Source organism: Plectropomus leopardus, chromosome 21 (genome assembly GCF_008729295.1).
Source record: "Plectropomus leopardus isolate mb chromosome 21, YSFRI_Pleo_2.0, whole genome shotgun sequence".
NCBI lineage: Eukaryota > Metazoa > Chordata > Actinopteri > Perciformes > Serranidae > Plectropomus > Plectropomus leopardus.
The window spans coordinates 274021-293374 of record NC_056483.1 but is presented as its reverse complement, the minus strand read 5'-3'; the positions used below and the strand labels follow the sequence as shown (position 1 = coordinate 293374).

The 19354-nt window shown below is 43.6% G+C and overlaps 1 protein-coding gene across 1 annotated transcript in view; it reads right to left on the bottom strand.

Annotated features, from left to right (window-relative positions):
* The window catches only part of dnah5l (dynein, axonemal, heavy chain 5 like), a 53662-nt gene that overhangs the window by 14323 nt on the left and 19985 nt on the right, over window positions 1–19354 (bottom strand). Inside the window, exons 35-72 of the mRNA XM_042510851.1 lie at window positions 19006–19168; window positions 18518–18629; window positions 18208–18336; window positions 17882–18081; window positions 17443–17596; window positions 17250–17360; window positions 17015–17170; window positions 16492–16620; window positions 15716–15931; window positions 15494–15640; window positions 15246–15418; window positions 14699–14769; window positions 14009–14116; window positions 13394–13581; window positions 12669–12863; window positions 11933–12067; window positions 10063–10120; window positions 9812–9943; window positions 8915–9132; window positions 8595–8729; window positions 8192–8368; window positions 8007–8096; window positions 7754–7888; window positions 7514–7615; window positions 6946–7113; window positions 6232–6438; window positions 5726–5818; window positions 5405–5641; window positions 4606–4671; window positions 3823–3966; window positions 3538–3669; window positions 2923–3033; window positions 2664–2818; window positions 2163–2284; window positions 1631–1860; window positions 1381–1539; window positions 1139–1300; window positions 166–291 (exon numbers count right to left, since the gene is read on the bottom strand). Coding sequence (XP_042366785.1) covers window positions 166–291; window positions 1139–1300; window positions 1381–1539; window positions 1631–1860; window positions 2163–2284; window positions 2664–2818; window positions 2923–3033; window positions 3538–3669; window positions 3823–3966; window positions 4606–4671; window positions 5405–5641; window positions 5726–5818; window positions 6232–6438; window positions 6946–7113; window positions 7514–7615; window positions 7754–7888; window positions 8007–8096; window positions 8192–8368; window positions 8595–8729; window positions 8915–9132; window positions 9812–9943; window positions 10063–10120; window positions 11933–12067; window positions 12669–12863; window positions 13394–13581; window positions 14009–14116; window positions 14699–14769; window positions 15246–15418; window positions 15494–15640; window positions 15716–15931; window positions 16492–16620; window positions 17015–17170; window positions 17250–17360; window positions 17443–17596; window positions 17882–18081; window positions 18208–18336; window positions 18518–18629; window positions 19006–19168 — 5546 coding nt within the window. The remainder of the gene's footprint in view (window positions 1–165; window positions 292–1138; window positions 1301–1380; window positions 1540–1630; window positions 1861–2162; window positions 2285–2663; window positions 2819–2922; window positions 3034–3537; window positions 3670–3822; window positions 3967–4605; window positions 4672–5404; window positions 5642–5725; window positions 5819–6231; window positions 6439–6945; window positions 7114–7513; window positions 7616–7753; window positions 7889–8006; window positions 8097–8191; window positions 8369–8594; window positions 8730–8914; window positions 9133–9811; window positions 9944–10062; window positions 10121–11932; window positions 12068–12668; window positions 12864–13393; window positions 13582–14008; window positions 14117–14698; window positions 14770–15245; window positions 15419–15493; window positions 15641–15715; window positions 15932–16491; window positions 16621–17014; window positions 17171–17249; window positions 17361–17442; window positions 17597–17881; window positions 18082–18207; window positions 18337–18517; window positions 18630–19005; window positions 19169–19354) is intronic.

The window sequence follows — 19354 nt, the reverse complement described above, 5'->3', positions numbered from 1 at the left end:
GCAATTAGCAACTTCAGGAGAAATGACCCAAAAGTTTGACAGAAATTAGGAAAAAAATATATATATTTGAAAAAAAAGGAAGAGATTAAAAAAAAAAAAGTGTGTCGTGTCATGTCTTGTCTTGTCCTAAAGTGTCTTGTCCTATAGTGTCCTGTCCTGCTGGACCTTTTCGGCAGCCTGAGCTTTGGCGGTGACCTCCTGCAGGACTTGATCTGCCCTCTGGGAGGCGACAGCGAGCTCCTGCTCCTTCAACACCAGCTCCTCCGAGAGCTGAGACACCGACTGCTCCTGCTCCGCCTCCATCACAACAACAACAGACCTGCAGTAAACAACAAACAACAAAAACAAACAACAACAACAACAACAACAACAACAACAACAACGACAACGACAACAACGACAACAACAACAACAACGACAAACAACAAAACAACAACAACAACAACGACAACAACAACAACAACAACAACACAACAACAACAAAACAGCAAAGTCAACTACTGTAATTTTACATCATCAGACATTTCAAATATTGTAAAAATGTAACGTCCGTCTGACGTCGCCTTGATGTGCGCTGCCAGCTGACGACGTTTCAAAAGTCTTGTGTTTGTACAAAAAAACCCCAAATATTCAGTCCATCATTGTATCAAATCACAGCTCAGACACCAGATCAAGAATTTTTTTTTTTAAAGGCTAAAAGGATTATTTTGTTATGAATAACTTATTTCTTGTGACTGACGATTAATCGATTAAAATCTTTTTTTTAAAAATTATATCTAATTCCTTTTTGTGTATGTCAAATAATCATATCTACTGCTTTTATCATTTTTGTATCTTACTGTATACTTTATATTAGTTTATTTTGATTTGATTTTATTTTACTGTTATTTTTTTATTTTTTAATTTTTTTGATATACAAATGAAATGTGTTATTATTATCATCATAATTTTCTGATGTATTTTTTATTATTTTAAATATTATATATATTACATATATGCTATGCTTCTATCTTTTATTTGTTGTTTAAATCAACGACATTAAAACAACAACGTTAGTCACCTCTCTGCCAGCGACAGTTTCTCCTTCACACACAAACACTTTGTATGAAACAGGTGTGTTTGGGGCGCGACCTTTGACCTCACCTGTCTTCATGCGCTCGGCCAGCGTGCCGACGTTGGCGATCTTCTGGGCGTAGATGACCATGTAGCTGTCGATGAAGGACAGGTAGGATTTGGGCGTCACAAACGTCTGACGGCGGAAACGCTCGAAGTACTCGCCGCACTTCTCGGCCACCAGGTCCTGCAGGGACGGAGGAGGTCACGTGATCGACACGCCGACGATGATGTCACACACACACACGATGTCATGGCGAGCTCTACCTGGAAGGTTCCCATGGTAACCACAACGCTCTGCCTCACGTCCTCGGAGCAGCGGAGGTCCTGGTACTGGGACAGGAAGTGATGCGACACGGCCACCAGGGCGTCCCGCGGCCAGCGCTGGAACCAGTCCACGGTGCAGCCCGATATCAGGCCCGGGAACTGTCAGGGTCAAAGGTCAGAGAATACACATCAAATCGTCATCTCACCAGAGCGTCGCCTCGTGCGCTTGATCTCACGTCCTTGGACTCACCTTCAAGGCGCGAGTGCGAAACTTTTCCCCGACGGGCGAGAAGCAGAGCACCACGTGGAGGTGGCTCCGCACTCGGGACAGGAAGTAGTCGTAGAGGTTCTCGGGGGTCGGAGGTCGGCGAGGGTGCTGCCGCTTCATGACGGGAACCAGATCCTGAGTGATGTCGTCCAGCTCGTCGCGGGCGAACAGGTTGGAGACTTCGCCGCTCGCCAGGACGTTGTTCATGTATTCTGGAGAGGTTCCAAAAACAAGACAGGAAGCAGTCAGAGGACGAGGAACTTTACCAAAATAAAGCGAGCAGATTGCAGTTAAAGTTAAAGTTCTGCATTCGTTTTCCTCAGAGGACGAACTTTTGGATCAATTCATATTAAAATAAATGAATTCTTGGCATCTGTGTAACGATACGATATTGTCACAAACAGATATACTTTTTTGATCCCTAATCAACCTTTTTCAAACCAACAGTTTCGGGTTTAATGTGAAATATTAGTGCGTAAAATCCGAGCGGTGAGCTGTGAGGACGCTCAGGTACCCAGGAAGGCTTCGTCTTTAATGTCGTTGTCGGTGAAGAGGAAGGTGACTCCTTTTCCCTGCTGACCGGCGATACGATACAGAGTCTTCAGATCCTCCAGCAGGTTACTGCAGCTGTACGACCTGAACACACACACACACACACACACACACACACACACACACGACATGAATTACCTCATTCATCCATCAAAATAAATTAAATAATAATAATAATAATAATAATAATAATAAATAAATAAATCCTCAAACATTTTTGAAGAAAAAGGGGAAAAGGTCACCAAAACTTTCAAAAAAAAAAACAAAAAAAAAAAAACGCCAAAATGTTTTCTTTTGTGCATGTGCATGTGCTGTTGTGTTAACCCTCTTTTGTTTCCGTGATGCCAGCATGCTGTCTAAAATCACACACTGGAGCCACACGATGCCGTCGCCGTTTGTTTCTGTGTGAAAAACATAAAGGCGGCTTGAAGACGCACTGAAAGGGTTAACGTGTGTTTCAGACCTGGTCAGCGTGATCTGGAAGGTCTGGTATCCGGCGATGAACGACGCCAGCCTCGTCAGACTCTGTTTCCCCGACCCCCCAACCCCGACCAGCAGGGCGTTCCCCTGCGGCGTCCGCAGGATCCGCGAGATCCTCATCAGGTGGGTCATGGCGTCCTGCTGCAACAAAACACAAGTCGTTAAAGTGACACTAGCAACTGATTGAAACTTTATACGTGTTTTACTTATTCTTTTAAACGTTGCAGGGTTAATGTCTTCACCTTAAAGAAGACCAGGTCCATGGCTCCGCCCCTCACCGCCTCGTTGTACTGCTGCTGGAAAAAAGACAGCCGCTCTGCCAGAGCGTCCAGCGACGGGATTGGCTCGTACACCTGTCAGTCAGCATGAGCATTAATTAAACATCAGACAGACGCAATGACAAAAAAACCTTAAACTTACAATAAAGTCCAAACTAAAAATGATCGCACATTACGGTTATTTCTTTGAAACTTTTTATGGGCTTTTACTGTTTTCTGTCTTGTTGTTTTAAATATTTCTTTAATATTTACATTTCTTTAATTTTACTTCTGTGACTTATTTCCAGAGTTATGGTGTCCAGTGCTGTAAAATGATTTAATTTAAAATTAAGTTGATTTTATTTGCCACCATAGGTATTAAAGTGCCAGATAGTAAAATAGTGGAATTATTATTTTATTATTATTATTATTATTCTTATTATTATTATTATTATCATTATTATTATTATTATTATTATTATTATTATTATTATTATTATTATTACCATTATTATTATTATTATTATTATTATTATTATTATTATTATTAAAAGCATTAACAGGAGGACATATTTGAACGGTCCTCTCTGAGCTGAGGACCTTCGGAGCTTCCAGCTCGCTGTCTTCCGGTTCGTCTCCCGTCGCCTCCGGAGCTTCACGCAGGAAGTCCACGAAGAGACTGTCCCACTGAGCGTGCTCAGTCAGAGCTTTCCCATGATCCTCTGCTGTGATCTGAGGAGAGAGAAGGGTTAAAAACATGAAGCTGCTGTGCAGACTGACGTCAGATTGTCAGACGGATGACTTTCATTATTTTATTTGAGGTGTCTGCACACGCGCGCACACACACACACACACACACACACACACACACACACACACACACACCTTCTCCATGATGCCGTTGAAGGTTCGTCTGTCGCCGGCGTCGACAAATCGGTCGGCGATCACTCTGCAACATTCATGATGGAAGAGAGCGGCGAGGAGCTCCGGGCTCTGACACACATCATCACACACCACTGTCAGGATCCCCTAAAACACAACACACACCTATGACTCAGCAAAAATAAACAACAACACACACTCATGAGTCAGCATGATAATACAATACACACACTAATGACTTATCAATAATAATCAACACACTCATGACTCAGCAAAAATAAAACACACTCATGACCTCTGCAATAATTAACAACACACACTCGTGACTCAGCAATAATGAAAAACACACACTCACAACTCAGCAATAATTAAAAACAACAGTGTGAGTGAGAAAGAAACAAAACAAAAGTTTCATGTTTCATGATTTTCATTAACAGAAAAACAGAACAGATTTATTTCTTTTTGTGTAAAGAAAATATTAAAATGTAAAAATACTTTATTACAAGTAAAACTACTGCATTTAAAACTTTAATTGTAGACGTTTTTTAGCAGAGGGAAATCACACTGGAATATCAAAATAAAAGCGTTCACATGATGGTAAAGCTGCAGCTCCGTCCTCTGGATGTAGTTTGTAGTAAAAACTAGAGAGACTCATAAAGTGGAAATATTCTGAACTGTTATATTTATTATTGACTGTAAATAAATAAACGACAGAAAAAAGAGGTGTTGAGTTTGTGCTGTCGGAGTGAAAAGGCGAAAAGAAAAAGATGACGGTGAGATTTTTACCTGCCAGATCCTGCTGAGGTCCCTCAGGTTGAAGATGTAGTGAAACTTGGCCGGAGACGGTAACATCTGATTTAAACACCAGCAAAAACAAAAATGAGCACACAGAAATCAAATTTACTTGTGTCAGCGTGTTATAGCCACGGAGGCACAAACTAAATATAAAAATGTTTTAGAAAGAAAATTAAAGAAAAAGGAAACAAATTAAATTTTCAGCTCTTAATACTATAAAACATAAAATAAAAGCCTCGTCCCAAATAAAAGGCCCGTCCCTTTATCTGTGCCGCTGTGGCGACACACTTAAAGGCCTGTCTCTATTAGAGGCTCGCTCTGGTTACCATGGCAAAGAAGACGGTGTTACTGACAGTAAACAAGAGAGACGCAAAAAAAACGATATAGGTAGATGCAGAAGACTATTTTTAAAAAAGCTCTGGAAAAATGTCCAGCAGACATATTCATAATTATCATAGCTATATTTTTAAAATCATCATTTTACTGAATTTTTTGAGCTTTTTTTTTTTTTTTTTTTTTTTTTTAGATAATTTCTTGCTTTTTTTTTTATAATTTCAGGTAATTTTCTTGTATTTTCACAGATTTCTTGCTCACCTCTGGGTCATTTCTTCTTCTGTCGCTCATTTATTTGATGCTTCTCATGTTTTTGAGTAAAAAATAAAAACAATCTGTTCAGGTTTCAAAACGTTAAATTAATAATCTGATTATTTTCTTTGTTGCTGAGGAGGTTTTGTGTCCCATATAGACGCCCGTCTCTAATAAAGGCCCCTTTGAGTTCAGTGTTTCTCACCTTTGCCTTTACAGCCTGCCACACCCGTCTGGTGGTGGGAATGAGGGCGGCGGCGAGCTCGCAGACGGCGGCGGGGAAGCCTCTCTCGGGGCAGAAGTAGCCCTGAGCCACGGTGCCGAAGATCTTATCGATGGAGGAGTTGGAGGGCAGCGTGCAGTTAAAGATGGAGAACTGCCTCTTCAGGCGCTGCGGGATGTCGTTCCGCCCGCCGCCGGGGTGGATCATGGCCGCCACCAGCTGACGAAGGTCGTCACACAAACAAAAGAGATTTTAGAGAAGAATCTCGACGCGTCTTTTAACAGAGACTCGCTCTCTCGTTACCTGAACGTCCACCACGGTGATGAACTCTCCGGGACGGTCCAGACTGTAGAAACCTCCCTGCTCCATCAGCTGACGCACAATCTCATTGGTTATCTGAGGAGAGAGGGGCGGGACAAGCTGAGCTCTGGCATGCGATTGGTTACTGAGGTGGAGACGTAATAAAAACATCGAATAAAATCACGAAGACTCCTTCATCCTTTTAACTCGGGGTCGACCGATATTGGGTTGTTCAGGGCCGATAATGATCATTAGTAATCAATGAGACCGATAACTGATATTTCCAACAGATGCATTTACGATAAAATCGGAAAAAATATTTTTGTCAATATTTAGAATTTGGAATAAAGCAAACTCCGAGACAAAACTTCATAAATTAAAATATCTCATCACTAAAAAGCCAAATTTTGGCCCCGAAAATCTGCGGGTAGATAATCTGTCGACCCCTAATATTAACTTAATATTAAACAGAAAGAGAGGCGACCAATCAGAGAGCGCCTGAGGCCGACCTGGTCTCCCCACTCGTTGATGACGGGCATGTTGATGTCGTCGATGAAGACGGTCATGCGGCGTCCCGCCGGCGGCCCGTAGGTGGCGCCCATGCGTTTGTCGATGTAGCTCTCGATGGTTCTCTGGAACATGCCGGGCAGCGTGGCCGAAGAGAAGTTCACCGTCTTACTGAGGTGGAGCTCCGGGTCGAGTTTACTGGTGTAGCCCTGCGGGGGGCGCCACAGAGACGCACGGAGCATTATGAACAAAATTATTAAAAATCTAAAAAAAAATATTGAAAATTACTAAAAAAGGAAATAAACATCCCCAAAAGTCAAAATTATAAAAACACCCCCAAAACAGCTCAAAATTAAGAAAAAATAGGAAAGAAACACCCCCAGAAATCCTTAAAATATCTTTAAAATGGAAAAAAAAAATTAAATGACAAAAAAAAAAAAAAAAAAAATCCCCAAAAAACTTTAAATTGTCAAAAAAAGTTCAGTTTTTAGGTTACTTTTTTCATCTTTTACTCAGCTTTTGCAATTTGAATTTCTTTCCAAGTTGCTCATTATGTTTTTTCTTCATGTTTTCAAATGAAATCAAAGCAGTTTTCTCAGGTTTCAGAGGGTTAAATGTTTGGTGAAGGTGCAGCACTGAAAAACAGATGTGGGTCCGGGCGTTAAAAAGGAAAAAAAAGCGTCCCTCAGAGTCCCTCCTGTCTCCACGTGTCTCACTTTTATCATGACGGTCTTGGCGGTTCCCTGCTCTCCGATCAGCAGCACGGCCTTCCTCTGCTTCACGATGGTCTGCATCAGGAAGTCCGTCCTCACATTGTCCACGTTGGGAACCAGGATGGACGAGTAGTCTGGGACGTGGTCTCTGGGGTAGACGTACTCTGGGACCTGCGTCATGACAACAGTAAATACAGAGGACAGATTTCAGGCTGCGCTGAGATTAAAAATCCAGCACCCAGAGGTGTTTTACTTTTTTAATCAGTATCTGACCAAATGTCTCCCCTTCTGTCTCTGAGATAAGGGCATAAAATGGGTAAAAAATAGGCAAAAAAGGGCATAAAATGGGCATAAAATGTCATCACTTCATCATTACGTCCTATAGGAAGTTGGTGTGAAATTTTGTCATAATTAGTGTATGAATTCTTGAGTTTTAGCCACAGAAATCGAATCAGTTCATTGTGTTAAGTCAAAGTCCTGCACGGAAAACCAGTCGGTGTTTGTCAGTGTGGAGGAGACATGTTTTTAACAGCATGTGCAGGGTTAATAACTGTCCTCAGCGTCCACAGACCTTGTTGGACCAGTGCTCCCAGTGTCCCTGCTCACTGACGGTGAACTCAAAGATGGTCTGGTCGTCCTCAGTCTGCGGCAGGTCCAGAGACGAGCTGTGGCTCTGCGAGCACAAACAACAGACGAGACATTTTAGAGGACACGCCCTGCTCTGACGCCCCCTACAGGGAGTCAGAGTGAGCCACACACGCACGCACGCATGCACGCACGCACGCACGCACGCACGCACGCACGCACGCACCTTCAGGAAGGCCTCCATCTTGGCTCTGTCGTCCAGCTCCAGCACGGCGCCCAGAGACCACATCACTGCAAACACAAACAGCCGACCCACGTCACCATGGCAACCCTGTTTGTCTTCCGCCGCAGGGAGCAAACCCTGAACACAAAAAAAAGCGTAAAAAAAATACATCAACAAAAACTCAACAGAATGAAAGAGGAGGATTTTTTGTGTTTCTTAAACCTTAAACTTCAGGATTGTGTTTTTGCAGTCGCACCTGCAGCAGGTCAATCGTCTGTCTGATGTACATACACTCCAACACCTGCATCTTCGGAGACACGGCAGTGGAGACAAAGTCCAACAAGTCCTGCAGGACGGACACAGACAGCACATTTTCATGTGATTGTAGCCCTTCAGTGCACATGAAGACCTTTTTAAAAAGCGTCTGTCTGTGGTCCTCGCCTGGTAGCAGCAGGTGAAACAGGCTCTCAGGACGTCCGCCTGCTGCTCCGGGAGCTTCTGTAACCAGGCCTGCAGGACGGGAGTCCAGCCCAGCACCGACGAGCTCATGAACACCATGCCGTTCCTGGACACGGTGGCCGGGGACGCGTTGTCTATGTTGTGGGGCTCAAAGACGATCTGGAGGAAAGACAGAGAAGACACGGAAAACACGATGGACGCAGAAGACACAGAGGCTTAATCACGGTCTTTCTGTGTGACGCGGTTTGAGTTTCTGAACGTCCTCTGGCTCAGATCACAACATCACCCAGCAACGCAAAACCAGTGCAGAGACATAAAACGAGACAGACAGATGGACGGACACAGAGAAGACACAGAGACAGACAGACAGACGCTGTGATGTCACCTTGCAGCAGGGTGCCATGGGGATTCGGTCTCCGTTCGCCAGCGTCAGAGTTTTGTTGTCGTCCAGAACTGAGTTCAGGTTTTCGATCCAGATGGCGTCCACGGGACCGTCCAGCACGATCCAGATGTACTCACCCTGTCTCACACACACACACACACACACACACACACACACACACACACACACAGACAGAGATATATATAGACGTATAGAGTGATATGTCTTCATAAATATATATATCTATATATATATATATATATATATATATATATATCGGAGCGTCTCACTCTCTTTAATCAGAGCTGAAAAACACGTCTGACCTTCTTGGCCTTCAGCGTCTTCCTCCACAGCGTAGAGAAGACGCCGTCCGTCCAGTCGTTGGTGGTGACGTCCAGCGTGCCGAACATCTGCGAGGCCGTGATGGCTTTGGGGTTCATCCTCATCTCGCGGTGCGGCGAGCCGCACTCGGACATGGCCTTCATCAGCGTGTGGATGCAGGTCGTCTTCCCGGCGCCGCTGGGCCCCAACGCCATCATCCCTGCAGGAGCACGCCGCAGCTGAGCTCGGCTTCACAGCGAGGAGCTCTCATGATGCTGCCGCGTTTTTTGAGATATTTGAGGAGTTCACACGGCGCTCAGTCCGTATGAAACCAAACCAAAACTGTACAAGCGGTCATTTACACGCAGAGCTCGACTTTTATCGATGTGGACGAGAGCGAAGGCGACGCTCAGTGTCAGCGAAGAAGAACACGTTCTGTCTGACATCTGAAGATTTGGGACTTCAAGAAAAAAGTTGTAAAATTCTGAGAAAAAAAGACGCAATTTTCAGAGAATAAAGTCCAGTCTTTACGAGAACGAGGATATCGTTACATCCTCCGTCCCTGGTGTGAAGCACACAGTCAACAGGTGATGTCACATGGTGAACCTGGTGGCCAGTGGATTTTTGTTTTGAATTCAGAAAACCAAAATCGTGAAACGAGCTGTTTACCCTTTAGAAACAGGAAGACCAAAAAACATGTTTTTTTGTGTTTGATAATAAAATTTGAAAAAACAACCCATTTGGTTTTCTTTGACGTGCTTAAAACTGGAATTTGCGCGGAAAACATGTTTATATATTATGAATTACAAACAGTCATTATGGGGTGTGTGTGTGTGTGTGTGTGTGTGTGTGTGTGTGTGTGTGTGTGTGTGTGTGTGCGCGCGTGTGTGTGCGTGTACCATGTCGGACTCTCTGCGTCTCGTAGAGCTGAACCAGTTTGAGGATCCAGGGCGGGTGAGGGATCAGACCGGCCTGCTGAGCCTGACTGCAGATGGACGCCTCCAGGTCGGGATATCCGGCTTTATCCAGAACTGCAGGAGGATTCAACAAAATCACAAACGGAAAATCACGAAATCTAAAAATAATCTGTGCGAGCCGAGACACAAAAGCAGAAACATCCGCAGCAGCGCGATGTTCGACGGAAACTCACCGATACCAGGAAACAGATCGTTGATGAGACTCATGAACAGAGGCTCGTCCTCGTCCACCTGCAGAGACACAAGAGACGCGTTACTGCTGTCAAATGACACTGACCAAAAATAAAAATCTATGAATAAATATCATTCCTGCAGCTGAAATCTTCAAGCAAACTGAGATGCACCGATGCTTATTTATTTATTTATCTATTTGCAATTTGCAGGACATTTCTTGGCAAGTTACTTGTTGCCTTTTTCCGTGATTTCAAAAATTCGCAATTTAATTTTCTCGGGTTTAAATGCTCGTTGAGGGCAGCACAAGACAACTGATGTCACTCCAGGTGTTTAAGGGTTAATATTCGGCTAAATGCAGCTACAAAGTTTCTGCTGCAAACATTAATGTTACACTGTTAATGATGAATAAAACAGCTGTTAATGCTCGCGTGTGTTAAATTATAAAATAACATTAATGACATAAAATAAAAATAAAACAAAAAAAACAGGTCTGAACCCTCCAAATGTTCCACATATTTGACTTTTAAGAGACTGCTATTGGTCCCGGCAGCACATGAGGGGATATTTAAATGAGTAACAACAAACGGCAGGAAATCAAATCAAATGTTGTGATTTCGGGTTCTTTCTGAACAAAACTATCATCAGTTAAACTCTTTATGACATAAAAACTTCAAATAAAACCATTTATTTGTGATATTTAGCTTCATTTTACCAAAAGTTTTGTTGCTAAGTTTCCCTCCACTTTACCTGCAGCTCCTGGATTCAAACTGACAAACAGGAAGTGGGAGCTTCCAACTGGTTTTGTGGCAGAGGGGGACTGGGACTGTACCATGTTGAGCAGATTAGAGGGGGGTTCATTCTCTCTGGGACCAGCCTTTTTAAAGCACCACAAACAACCTGCCCCCTTTTTTTCTGTTAGATTAGTGATTTGAAATCCTTTTTACATAAAAATATAAATACATAAATAAAAACATGCAAAAAAAAAAAAAATAAAAAAATAAAATGAAACTGTAGTTAACTAATCGTATTACTTTGGTTAAGTGGTCTTTAAATTCTTAAAAGTTCCATGTAAGTTCTCATAAAAATATAACAGGGCCAATAAAAGTGTTTATGCAATTATTAACATTTATGAAATCTTATTATTTTGGTTAGACATCATATTAACATTAATATGTGGTCTATAAACACTTAAAAGTTTCATGTTAGTGCTCATAAATATCTTAAAAGCCAATTATAAATCTGTTTAATTAACTACCAAAACTAATTGCGCCTTATTAATGTTAATACACATCCCATCATGCTGATAATTGATCTAAAAACTCTTACAGGTAGTTCTCAGAAATACCTTATAAGATACTAAATGTGTTTATGCAAGAGTTAACACCTATGAAGTCTTATTACTTTTATCAAACATCTTATTAATGCTGACAGTCGGTCTTAAAACTCTTAAAAGTTTCCAGTAAGTGCTCATAAATCGGTTTGATTTCTTTGGAAAACATACAATGAGCAAGTTGGTTAAACCTTAAAAATGAAATTCAACATTTTTAGAGGAAAATCTCCCGGGGAGGAAAAAAAGAAAAACTTAGGGAAAAGACTAGATTAATAATCATAATTACATATCTTATTAAGTTATAGAATTATTAAAATTTCTTAGTCTCGATTACTTGTTTTTCTATATTTACTTTTTTATTTTCAGGTTATTTTCTTGCACTTTTTACTAATTTCTTGCCAGTTTTTGTGTAATTTCTTCACTGCTCAGTGCGCTCCTTCTACGTTATTCAAAGAAATCGAGACACACACACACACACACACACACACACACACACACACACACACACACACACACACACAGAGGCCAGTGGGACGCACCAGTTTGGAGAGGTTCATGTCTCTCAGGACCCTCATCACCACGGTCTTCTCTGGTTCTGACGGGTTGGATCTCTTCACGGCTCCCAGCGTCCTCAGAACCGACAAAATGTTCCTCAGACCAAAATCATAGTGGACCTGATGTTTACACAGAACCAGAACCAGAAGCGTTGACTCAGCTGGACCGCAGAGAGTTTTAGTAACAGATGAACAGAGACGGAGCCTCACGCAGGAAACACACAAACACGTTTTCTCATTTTTGTTCGTCTCCAGGATTTGTTCCCACAGATTTTTGGAATTCGCCATCGTTTTCTTATTTTTGCTTTTCTCTGAGTTAAGACAAAATTTTACAAATAGTCCAGATGAGAGAAAAACATCTGGCTTTCACAGCCCAAAAATTGTTACCCAACTCAATAATACTTAATACTTTAGAACATTTCTCTAAAATCACATTTACTGTCAGTTTATTCAGCAGATCGTCAGTTTCTCTGCTGCAGAGTCTTTGCACACGGCACTAAACCTGCCCTTATATGGTGTTTAGGGGCGTTACCTGTGCTGACAGGTGACCGATGCTCAGTGGGATTCATCACTGAGCTCACAAGGTCAGAGCAGATTTGGGCGGTTCAGAGCGTTTGCTGCATCTGCAGTTAAGCTCTTTATATAATTTGGTGTCGAGAACTAAGAGAAAACATAAGAGGAGGCTGTTTTTTTTCGGACGGCGTTCTCGTCGCAGCATCACCTGTTTGGACAGCTGCTCCTCACACAGCTTGTACAGGGTGTAGAACTTCCTGCTCAGGACCTGGTTGTCACGGAAACCCGCGCTGGCCAGTTTGACCCTCATGATGATGGCTCGGTCCGGGACCATCATGGCGACGGTGCGAAACTGAATCTTCAGGTTCTCGGGGAGCTCCTGGCGGCCGGCGTAACCCGGGTTCTGCAGGAGCGAGAGGTGGCTGCTGACCGTGCAGTTAAAATTCATAATTTGTGTTTAAGCAGCTTTCAGAGTAAACGTCAGATGTTTTATCATTTATACATAAAAATATATATAATATAAAATATTTGCATCTTTTATTCATAATAGAAAAACCTTTGTGCGTTGGAGTGGACGGTGGATCTGAGTGTCACTGCAGGAGAAATACTGTTCAGATTAGATTTTTTTAATGACACAATCAACTTTAATTTGATATTATTGATTATCTTAATAAATATTAATCTCTAATATGAAGTTTTCTACACACTGTTTTCAGGAGATACTTCAGAAATTACGGATATTTTGAGACACAACGAATAAATGTGTTTTAAAGCATCTTTATTGACTGATGTGATTATTTTCAATGAAAAGTTAGTCATCTCAAAAAGTCTGTTAACACCATTTATTGCCATTTGTACTTTTAGGTGATTCTTTGTCTACTGGACAAAAAAAACAAAAATAAAGGTTTGTGAGTGCACGCAGAGCTCAGTTACCATGGTGAGGAAGATGCCGAACTCGGGGTCCATGTCCACCACGTCTCCGTCGGTGAAGACAAACTGCTTCTTCTTGTTCTTCTTGCACTGCAGGACGATGTAGATCTGCTGCGCCGCCACCGACAGGACCGGCAGCTCGATGCGGTTAAACTCATCGAAGCAGCCCCAGGCTCCGGACTGAGCCAGACCTGCAGAGACACCACAGAAAACTGAGGACACGAGGCGAGCTGAGACACCGAGAGACAGAATACATGAAGAGTGGTTGTTTTTGTCAGACACATCGCTGCGTTTCTTGTCAGGAAAATGCTACAAAACTCGTGTAAATACAGTGACATAAAAAGCAGTTGTTTTATTAAAGAAGAAATCCCTATTTTTATTCCAGGACAAAAACAATGAAAAGAAATTATTTTTCAACTCAAATTTCAACTTAACATTTAAATATATCTGCTACATAAAGCATACAAATGTAACATATCTGTGGTTCGCAGGACAAATAATGCCAACGTGTTTTTCTGGTGATTCGGGTCGATCCATCAGCAGTTAGTAAAACGGGAGCTTTGCAGTAACCGTTCACACACTCCCTCAGCAGGTGTCCTCACAGACACTTTCACACACCTTTGTAGATGCGTCCCAGTCCTCTGTAGTCCATCTGGTCCGAACAGTTGAAAACCACCACGTATTTCCCCAGACAGCGACCCATGTCTTTAGTGGTCTCCGTTTTACCTGAACACACACACACACACACACACACACACACACACACAAAACATTAACTCTATGAAACCTGGATCTTCACTAATTGAAAGTCTTTGCACCCTGCCCAAATTAGTGCAATTTTTCTCAAAATCATGAAGAAAAAAAAAGAGCAACATGGCCAGAAAAATGTCTCGCAAATTGCAATAAATCAGAAAATTTAGAGAATTACAAAAAAAGAGAGGAAAAATATACACAGAACTATATTTTTAAATCTAAATATATACATGTAAGTATTTTGTAAAAACAGAATTATTAAAATTATTAAGCATTTTTTTCCTCAGGTCATTTCCTTTTTTTGCTTTGTTTTCAATTTCCATATGTTTGTTTGTTTGTTTTCTTTTCTTATTTTTAGGACATTTTCTTGTATTTTTTACTGATTTCTTAATAATTTCTGGGTCATTTCTTCCTAAGTTGATCTTAGCCTTCTTCTGATGTTTTTGAAATAAATCATGACACTTTGCCCAGATTTTAAAGGGTTAAAGCAACAAACAACAAAGTCAACATGAGAATATTCGTGTGAGTCGTCACTGGAGACGTGGACGGCGTTACCTGTTCCCGCGGGACCGGCCGGAGCTCCGCCCATGCTCATCCCCAGAGCCTGAGACAGCGTGATGTAACACCTGGACAGGTAGATACCTCTGTCAGATAAGTATATATTATAGGTACTACTGCTAATTATTTTGTATTTTTTTTGTATCAGATATAATAAGTAGTATATGTAATGACTGAACACGAGATTGGACATAATTCTTCTTTAATTTTAATCTAAAAATGTAGTTGCATCATGACAAAAACCTGGCATTTAAAGGGTTAATACTCTGAAAGTGAATGAATATTTGATATTTATGATTAGGACTGATGTGGGCTAAAAATAAACACAATGAAAGATGAATATAACATTAATGTATAATATTTTTAAAGCCTGACTGTGAACAGCGTATTTTGTGCACAGAGCGGTCTGAGTGTGTGTGATATTAAAGCGGCGCTCTAAAGGGTTAATGTTTTTGTTGTCTGGTCAAAGTAAAGACATCAGTGGAGGACGTGTGGCGCTGTGATGGACGGACAGTAACGCTGGGACCCTCAGGTGTGTGGTTACCTGTCTGTGAGCGGCGTGATGACCAGGCGGTCCGTGCAGCCCAGGTACTCGTTGCAGTAGCTGAACTCCACGTCTGTGATCTGGATCACACACCTGTCCGCCTCCTCCAGGAAGTAAAACCTGGACTGTTTCTGCCACTCGAAGTCCGCCGCCGAGCGCACGTTCAGACGCACCTGACGGAGACGAGAAGACGTTTATAAAACCCTGAACGACATCAAGCCTGTCCGTCCCTCTGTCTGTCCACCCACCAGCTCATCGAAGATGTCCCTCTGATGGACGTGGATGGTGATGAGCGTCTCGTACTTTGTCCTCTCGTTCCTGCTCAGCTCTCTGGTCGTCATGTCGATCAGCTCGTTCAGGAGGTCCAGGAACTTCTGATTGGTCGCCTGCATGATCTGTCGGGCAGAGGACGGTGAGTGGACAGAAAGACGAGCGTCCCCTCCACTCAGACTTTCAAAATATAAAAGCACCTTCTTGTCAGACTTGCTGAGGACGAGGGCGTCTTCTGCGTCTCTGGTCCAGATCATCTGTATTCCCAGCAGGCCCACCTGAGCCGGGAACGCCGCCTGGAACTCCAGCAGCTTCACGCCGGGGTCGCTGACGGCCACGTGGGCCTGACGGATGATCGTATGGAGCGTCTGTCTCACCCCCGCCAGCAGCTGTCCCAACCACACCTCCACGTTCCCCTGAGGACACGAGACGAAACACGGATCATAATTAACGCTTATTCAACCTGTCTTTGTGGTCTGGCGTGTCTTTTTTTTTTTTATGTTTTTATGGTTTTTACTTTTTCAATTTTTTAAATCCATTTTTGCTGGTTTCATATGTTATTCTTGTTTTTGTTGTGTTGCTGCACTTTGAGCTGCAATATATTTGTTTGAAATGCACTTAAATCAAGCTTTAAATTATATCACACATTTATATGATTTTCTGCTTCCATTGACTTCATTTTTTAACCAACATCAGGCCTAATCATAAATATCAAATATTCATTAATTTTCCGAATTTTAACCCTTTAAATGCCAGTATTTTGTAATGATGCCGCTATGTTTTTATATGGAAAAAAAATTAAAAAATTAAATATACTACACGCAAAGTAGATTTAAAAAAAGTCAACAAAAAAAAAAATCACAGCCTGAGATGTGTCCGATACTGATGTTTAAAATGTGTGTGTGCGTGTGTGTGTGTGTGTGTGTGTGTGTGTGCGTGTGTGTGTGTGTGTGTGTGTGTGTGTGTGTGTGTGTACCTGGGCCAGCACAGGTTGGCTCAGCTCCACAGTTTCTCCCTCTTGAGACTGAAAACTGACGATCTGATCGTAGAGCTTCTCACTGAAAACTACTCTGTTTACGTTGTCAAACAGACTGAGCAGGTGAGCCTGAGGGACAGAGGGACAGGGACACAGAGAGACAGAGGTACAGGGACACAGAGAGACAGAGGTACAGGGACACAGAGAGACAGAGGGACAGAGACATATCTCTCCATGAGATATTGCCTGAACAAGAGTGAGACTGATGGAGGGCCACAGTGACCTTTGACCTTTGACATGTTTGAGTCCATGTGGATGTTTGAGCTAAAATTGAAGGTTTCCCCTCACAGCGTTACCGTGACAACGTTTTCACAACAACCTGAGACAGAACGCCTCCTGCCTCAGAATATCGCCGGTGTGGAGGCGAAAATATAAACTGTATCAGTGGTTGTTTGTATTTTGGCGAGGTGACGTGAATCAGAGTATAATTAGCGTCGGCCTGATGTGAACACCTGAGCGTCACCTGTATGGTGTGCGAGTCGGAGGCCTGGCCCAGGATCTCCAGCAGCGCCGGGTCGGACACGAAGAAGAAGCGGGGAAACACCAGGCGCTTCTTCTCCAGGTACCCGGACAGAGACTTCTGGCAGAGCTCCAGCTGCTCCAGCAGGTGAGGCAGCAGCTGCAGGACGACACACAGCAGTTAACACACCTGCAGAGTCACCTGACTGCGGCGCTGCTCAGAGGCACGCGGGCAGCACCTGGCTGAGCGTCTCGTCTCCCACGCAGCACTGCACCACGTTGGGCATCTCGTGAGCACGCTGCATGATCCGCTGCCACGACTTGTCGATGCTCTGGAAGCGTTTGGCCTCCTGGACGAGTCAGAGACAAACGTTAGAGCCGACGGGAGCGGAAAGGGTCAAAACCGCAGGCGCGGCGTGATAATCATGTGACCTGGGGCAGCTGCTTGGCGATGTCTCCGCCCACGAACACGGCCTCCAGGTAGATCCAGAGGTTCTGCACCGACAGCCAGCGCTCGATCACCTCCGAGGTGTTGGACAGCTTCTGTACCCACAGCTGGATGGACGGCCTGAAGGGGGCGTTATACCTGCAGCAGGAGGAGGAGGAGGTCTGTTCATTCACCTGTCTATTCATTCATCTGTTCATTTATTCATTCATCTATTCAGTTATTCATTCATCTGCTCAGTTATTCATGTATCTGTTCATTCATTCACCTTCCACACATCCATTCTTTCTTCTCTGCATTTTACTACGTTTATTTTATATTCGTATGTTTATCTTTCATTTGCTTGATGTTCCTCCTCGTCTCCTCCCTCTCCCTCTTCTTGCCTCCTTGTCTCCTCCCTCGTCTCCTCTCTCCTCGTGTCCTCACCTGTTGCTGAGCAGTGATGTCAGCACCATCAGGCTGTCCTCCATCATGGCGATCTTGTCGGCGGTGTCGGCTCCTTTCAGGAGCAGTTCTCCTCGGTTCCTGAAGGAGGCGAAGCTGAGCATCTGTCCGCTCCACTCGGACACCACGTCCTTCAGCTTGGCCTCGATGTCTCGCTCCTTCACCGCGCTGATACAAACGTCCTGAAACACACATGTGAGACTATTAAACACACTGAGTTTTTTTTTTGATGTTAAGATCAAAGAGTCAGGGACACAGAGGACACAGAGGACACAGAGTTAGAAACAGCGTGTGAGCGTCTTTGGTACCTCAATGTCCTCTTTGTATTTCAGCAGCGGAGCCTCCATGATGTCTCTGAGGGAGAAACTCTCTGAGTCCACCTGGAAGCTGTGAGACGTCAACTCACTGAGACGAGTCCAGTGTCGGGACAACATTGCCTGAGACACACAGGACATCAGAGACACATGAAGAGGACGTTTGGACATCAACAAAAACCTGTAATGCGGGTGAAATTATTTAAATCTGCTGACATGTCTCACTCTCAGAGAGACAGACAGACAGAGGGACAGAAAGACAGAGACACATACAGACAGAGGGACAGACAGACTGGTGTCCCACCTTGTTGGACATCATGTAGAGCAGAGGACAGGTCTCGGTGAAGTCGTCGATGGTCTTCTTCAGGTCTCTGAAGGCCTGCCACTCCTTCAGCGCCTTCGGAAGTTTCCGGATCCTGAAACCACAGAAGAAGAGCCAGTGAGAGAGGAAGTGCTGTCTGCAGGCAGGCGAGCCGATGAGAGTTTATTGATCGTGACGCTCTCATTGATTCTGATCATCAGTCTGATTATTTATTGATTCCCTGATTGATTCTTGATTTATCTCTGTGAGAAAAGTGAATCCTCACAGGTTTTTTAGTCTCTAGTCCGAGTGAGGAGTGGAAGTGACTTATAAGCGATTTTCTCTGGTCTCGATAAAACGGTCGACGTGTTTATTTTCGCCAGCGTTCGACCCGCTCAATAATGGCTTCCCACGAACGAGGCAGACAACCAGAAAACATGAGGCCTCCAGCGACAGCTACAGCGGTATAATGACGTTTGTCCGTGCTGCACCTGTTCTGGAAGTCCTGCAGCTCGGCGTTGATCTTCTCGATGTTGAGGTCGGCCCACAGGATGTCGTAGTATCCGGCGACGCTGTCGGTGACGGAGTTATACAGACTGTAGAGTTTGGACAGCAGAGACAGCTCCCTCTTGATCCTCTGCAGCTCCGGATACTCTGCAGGGAGGAGAGGATGAAGGAGGAGGGAGAGAGACGGCATACAAGTCCGACAGTCGGTTGTTCTGTTGCTCGGTCGATCGGACAGTCGGTCAGTTAGTCAGTCAGTCGGTCAGTTGGAAAGTCGATCGGTTGGTTGGTTGGTTGTTGCGGTCAGTGAGTCAGTCTGCTGGTGGTCAGTTGGTC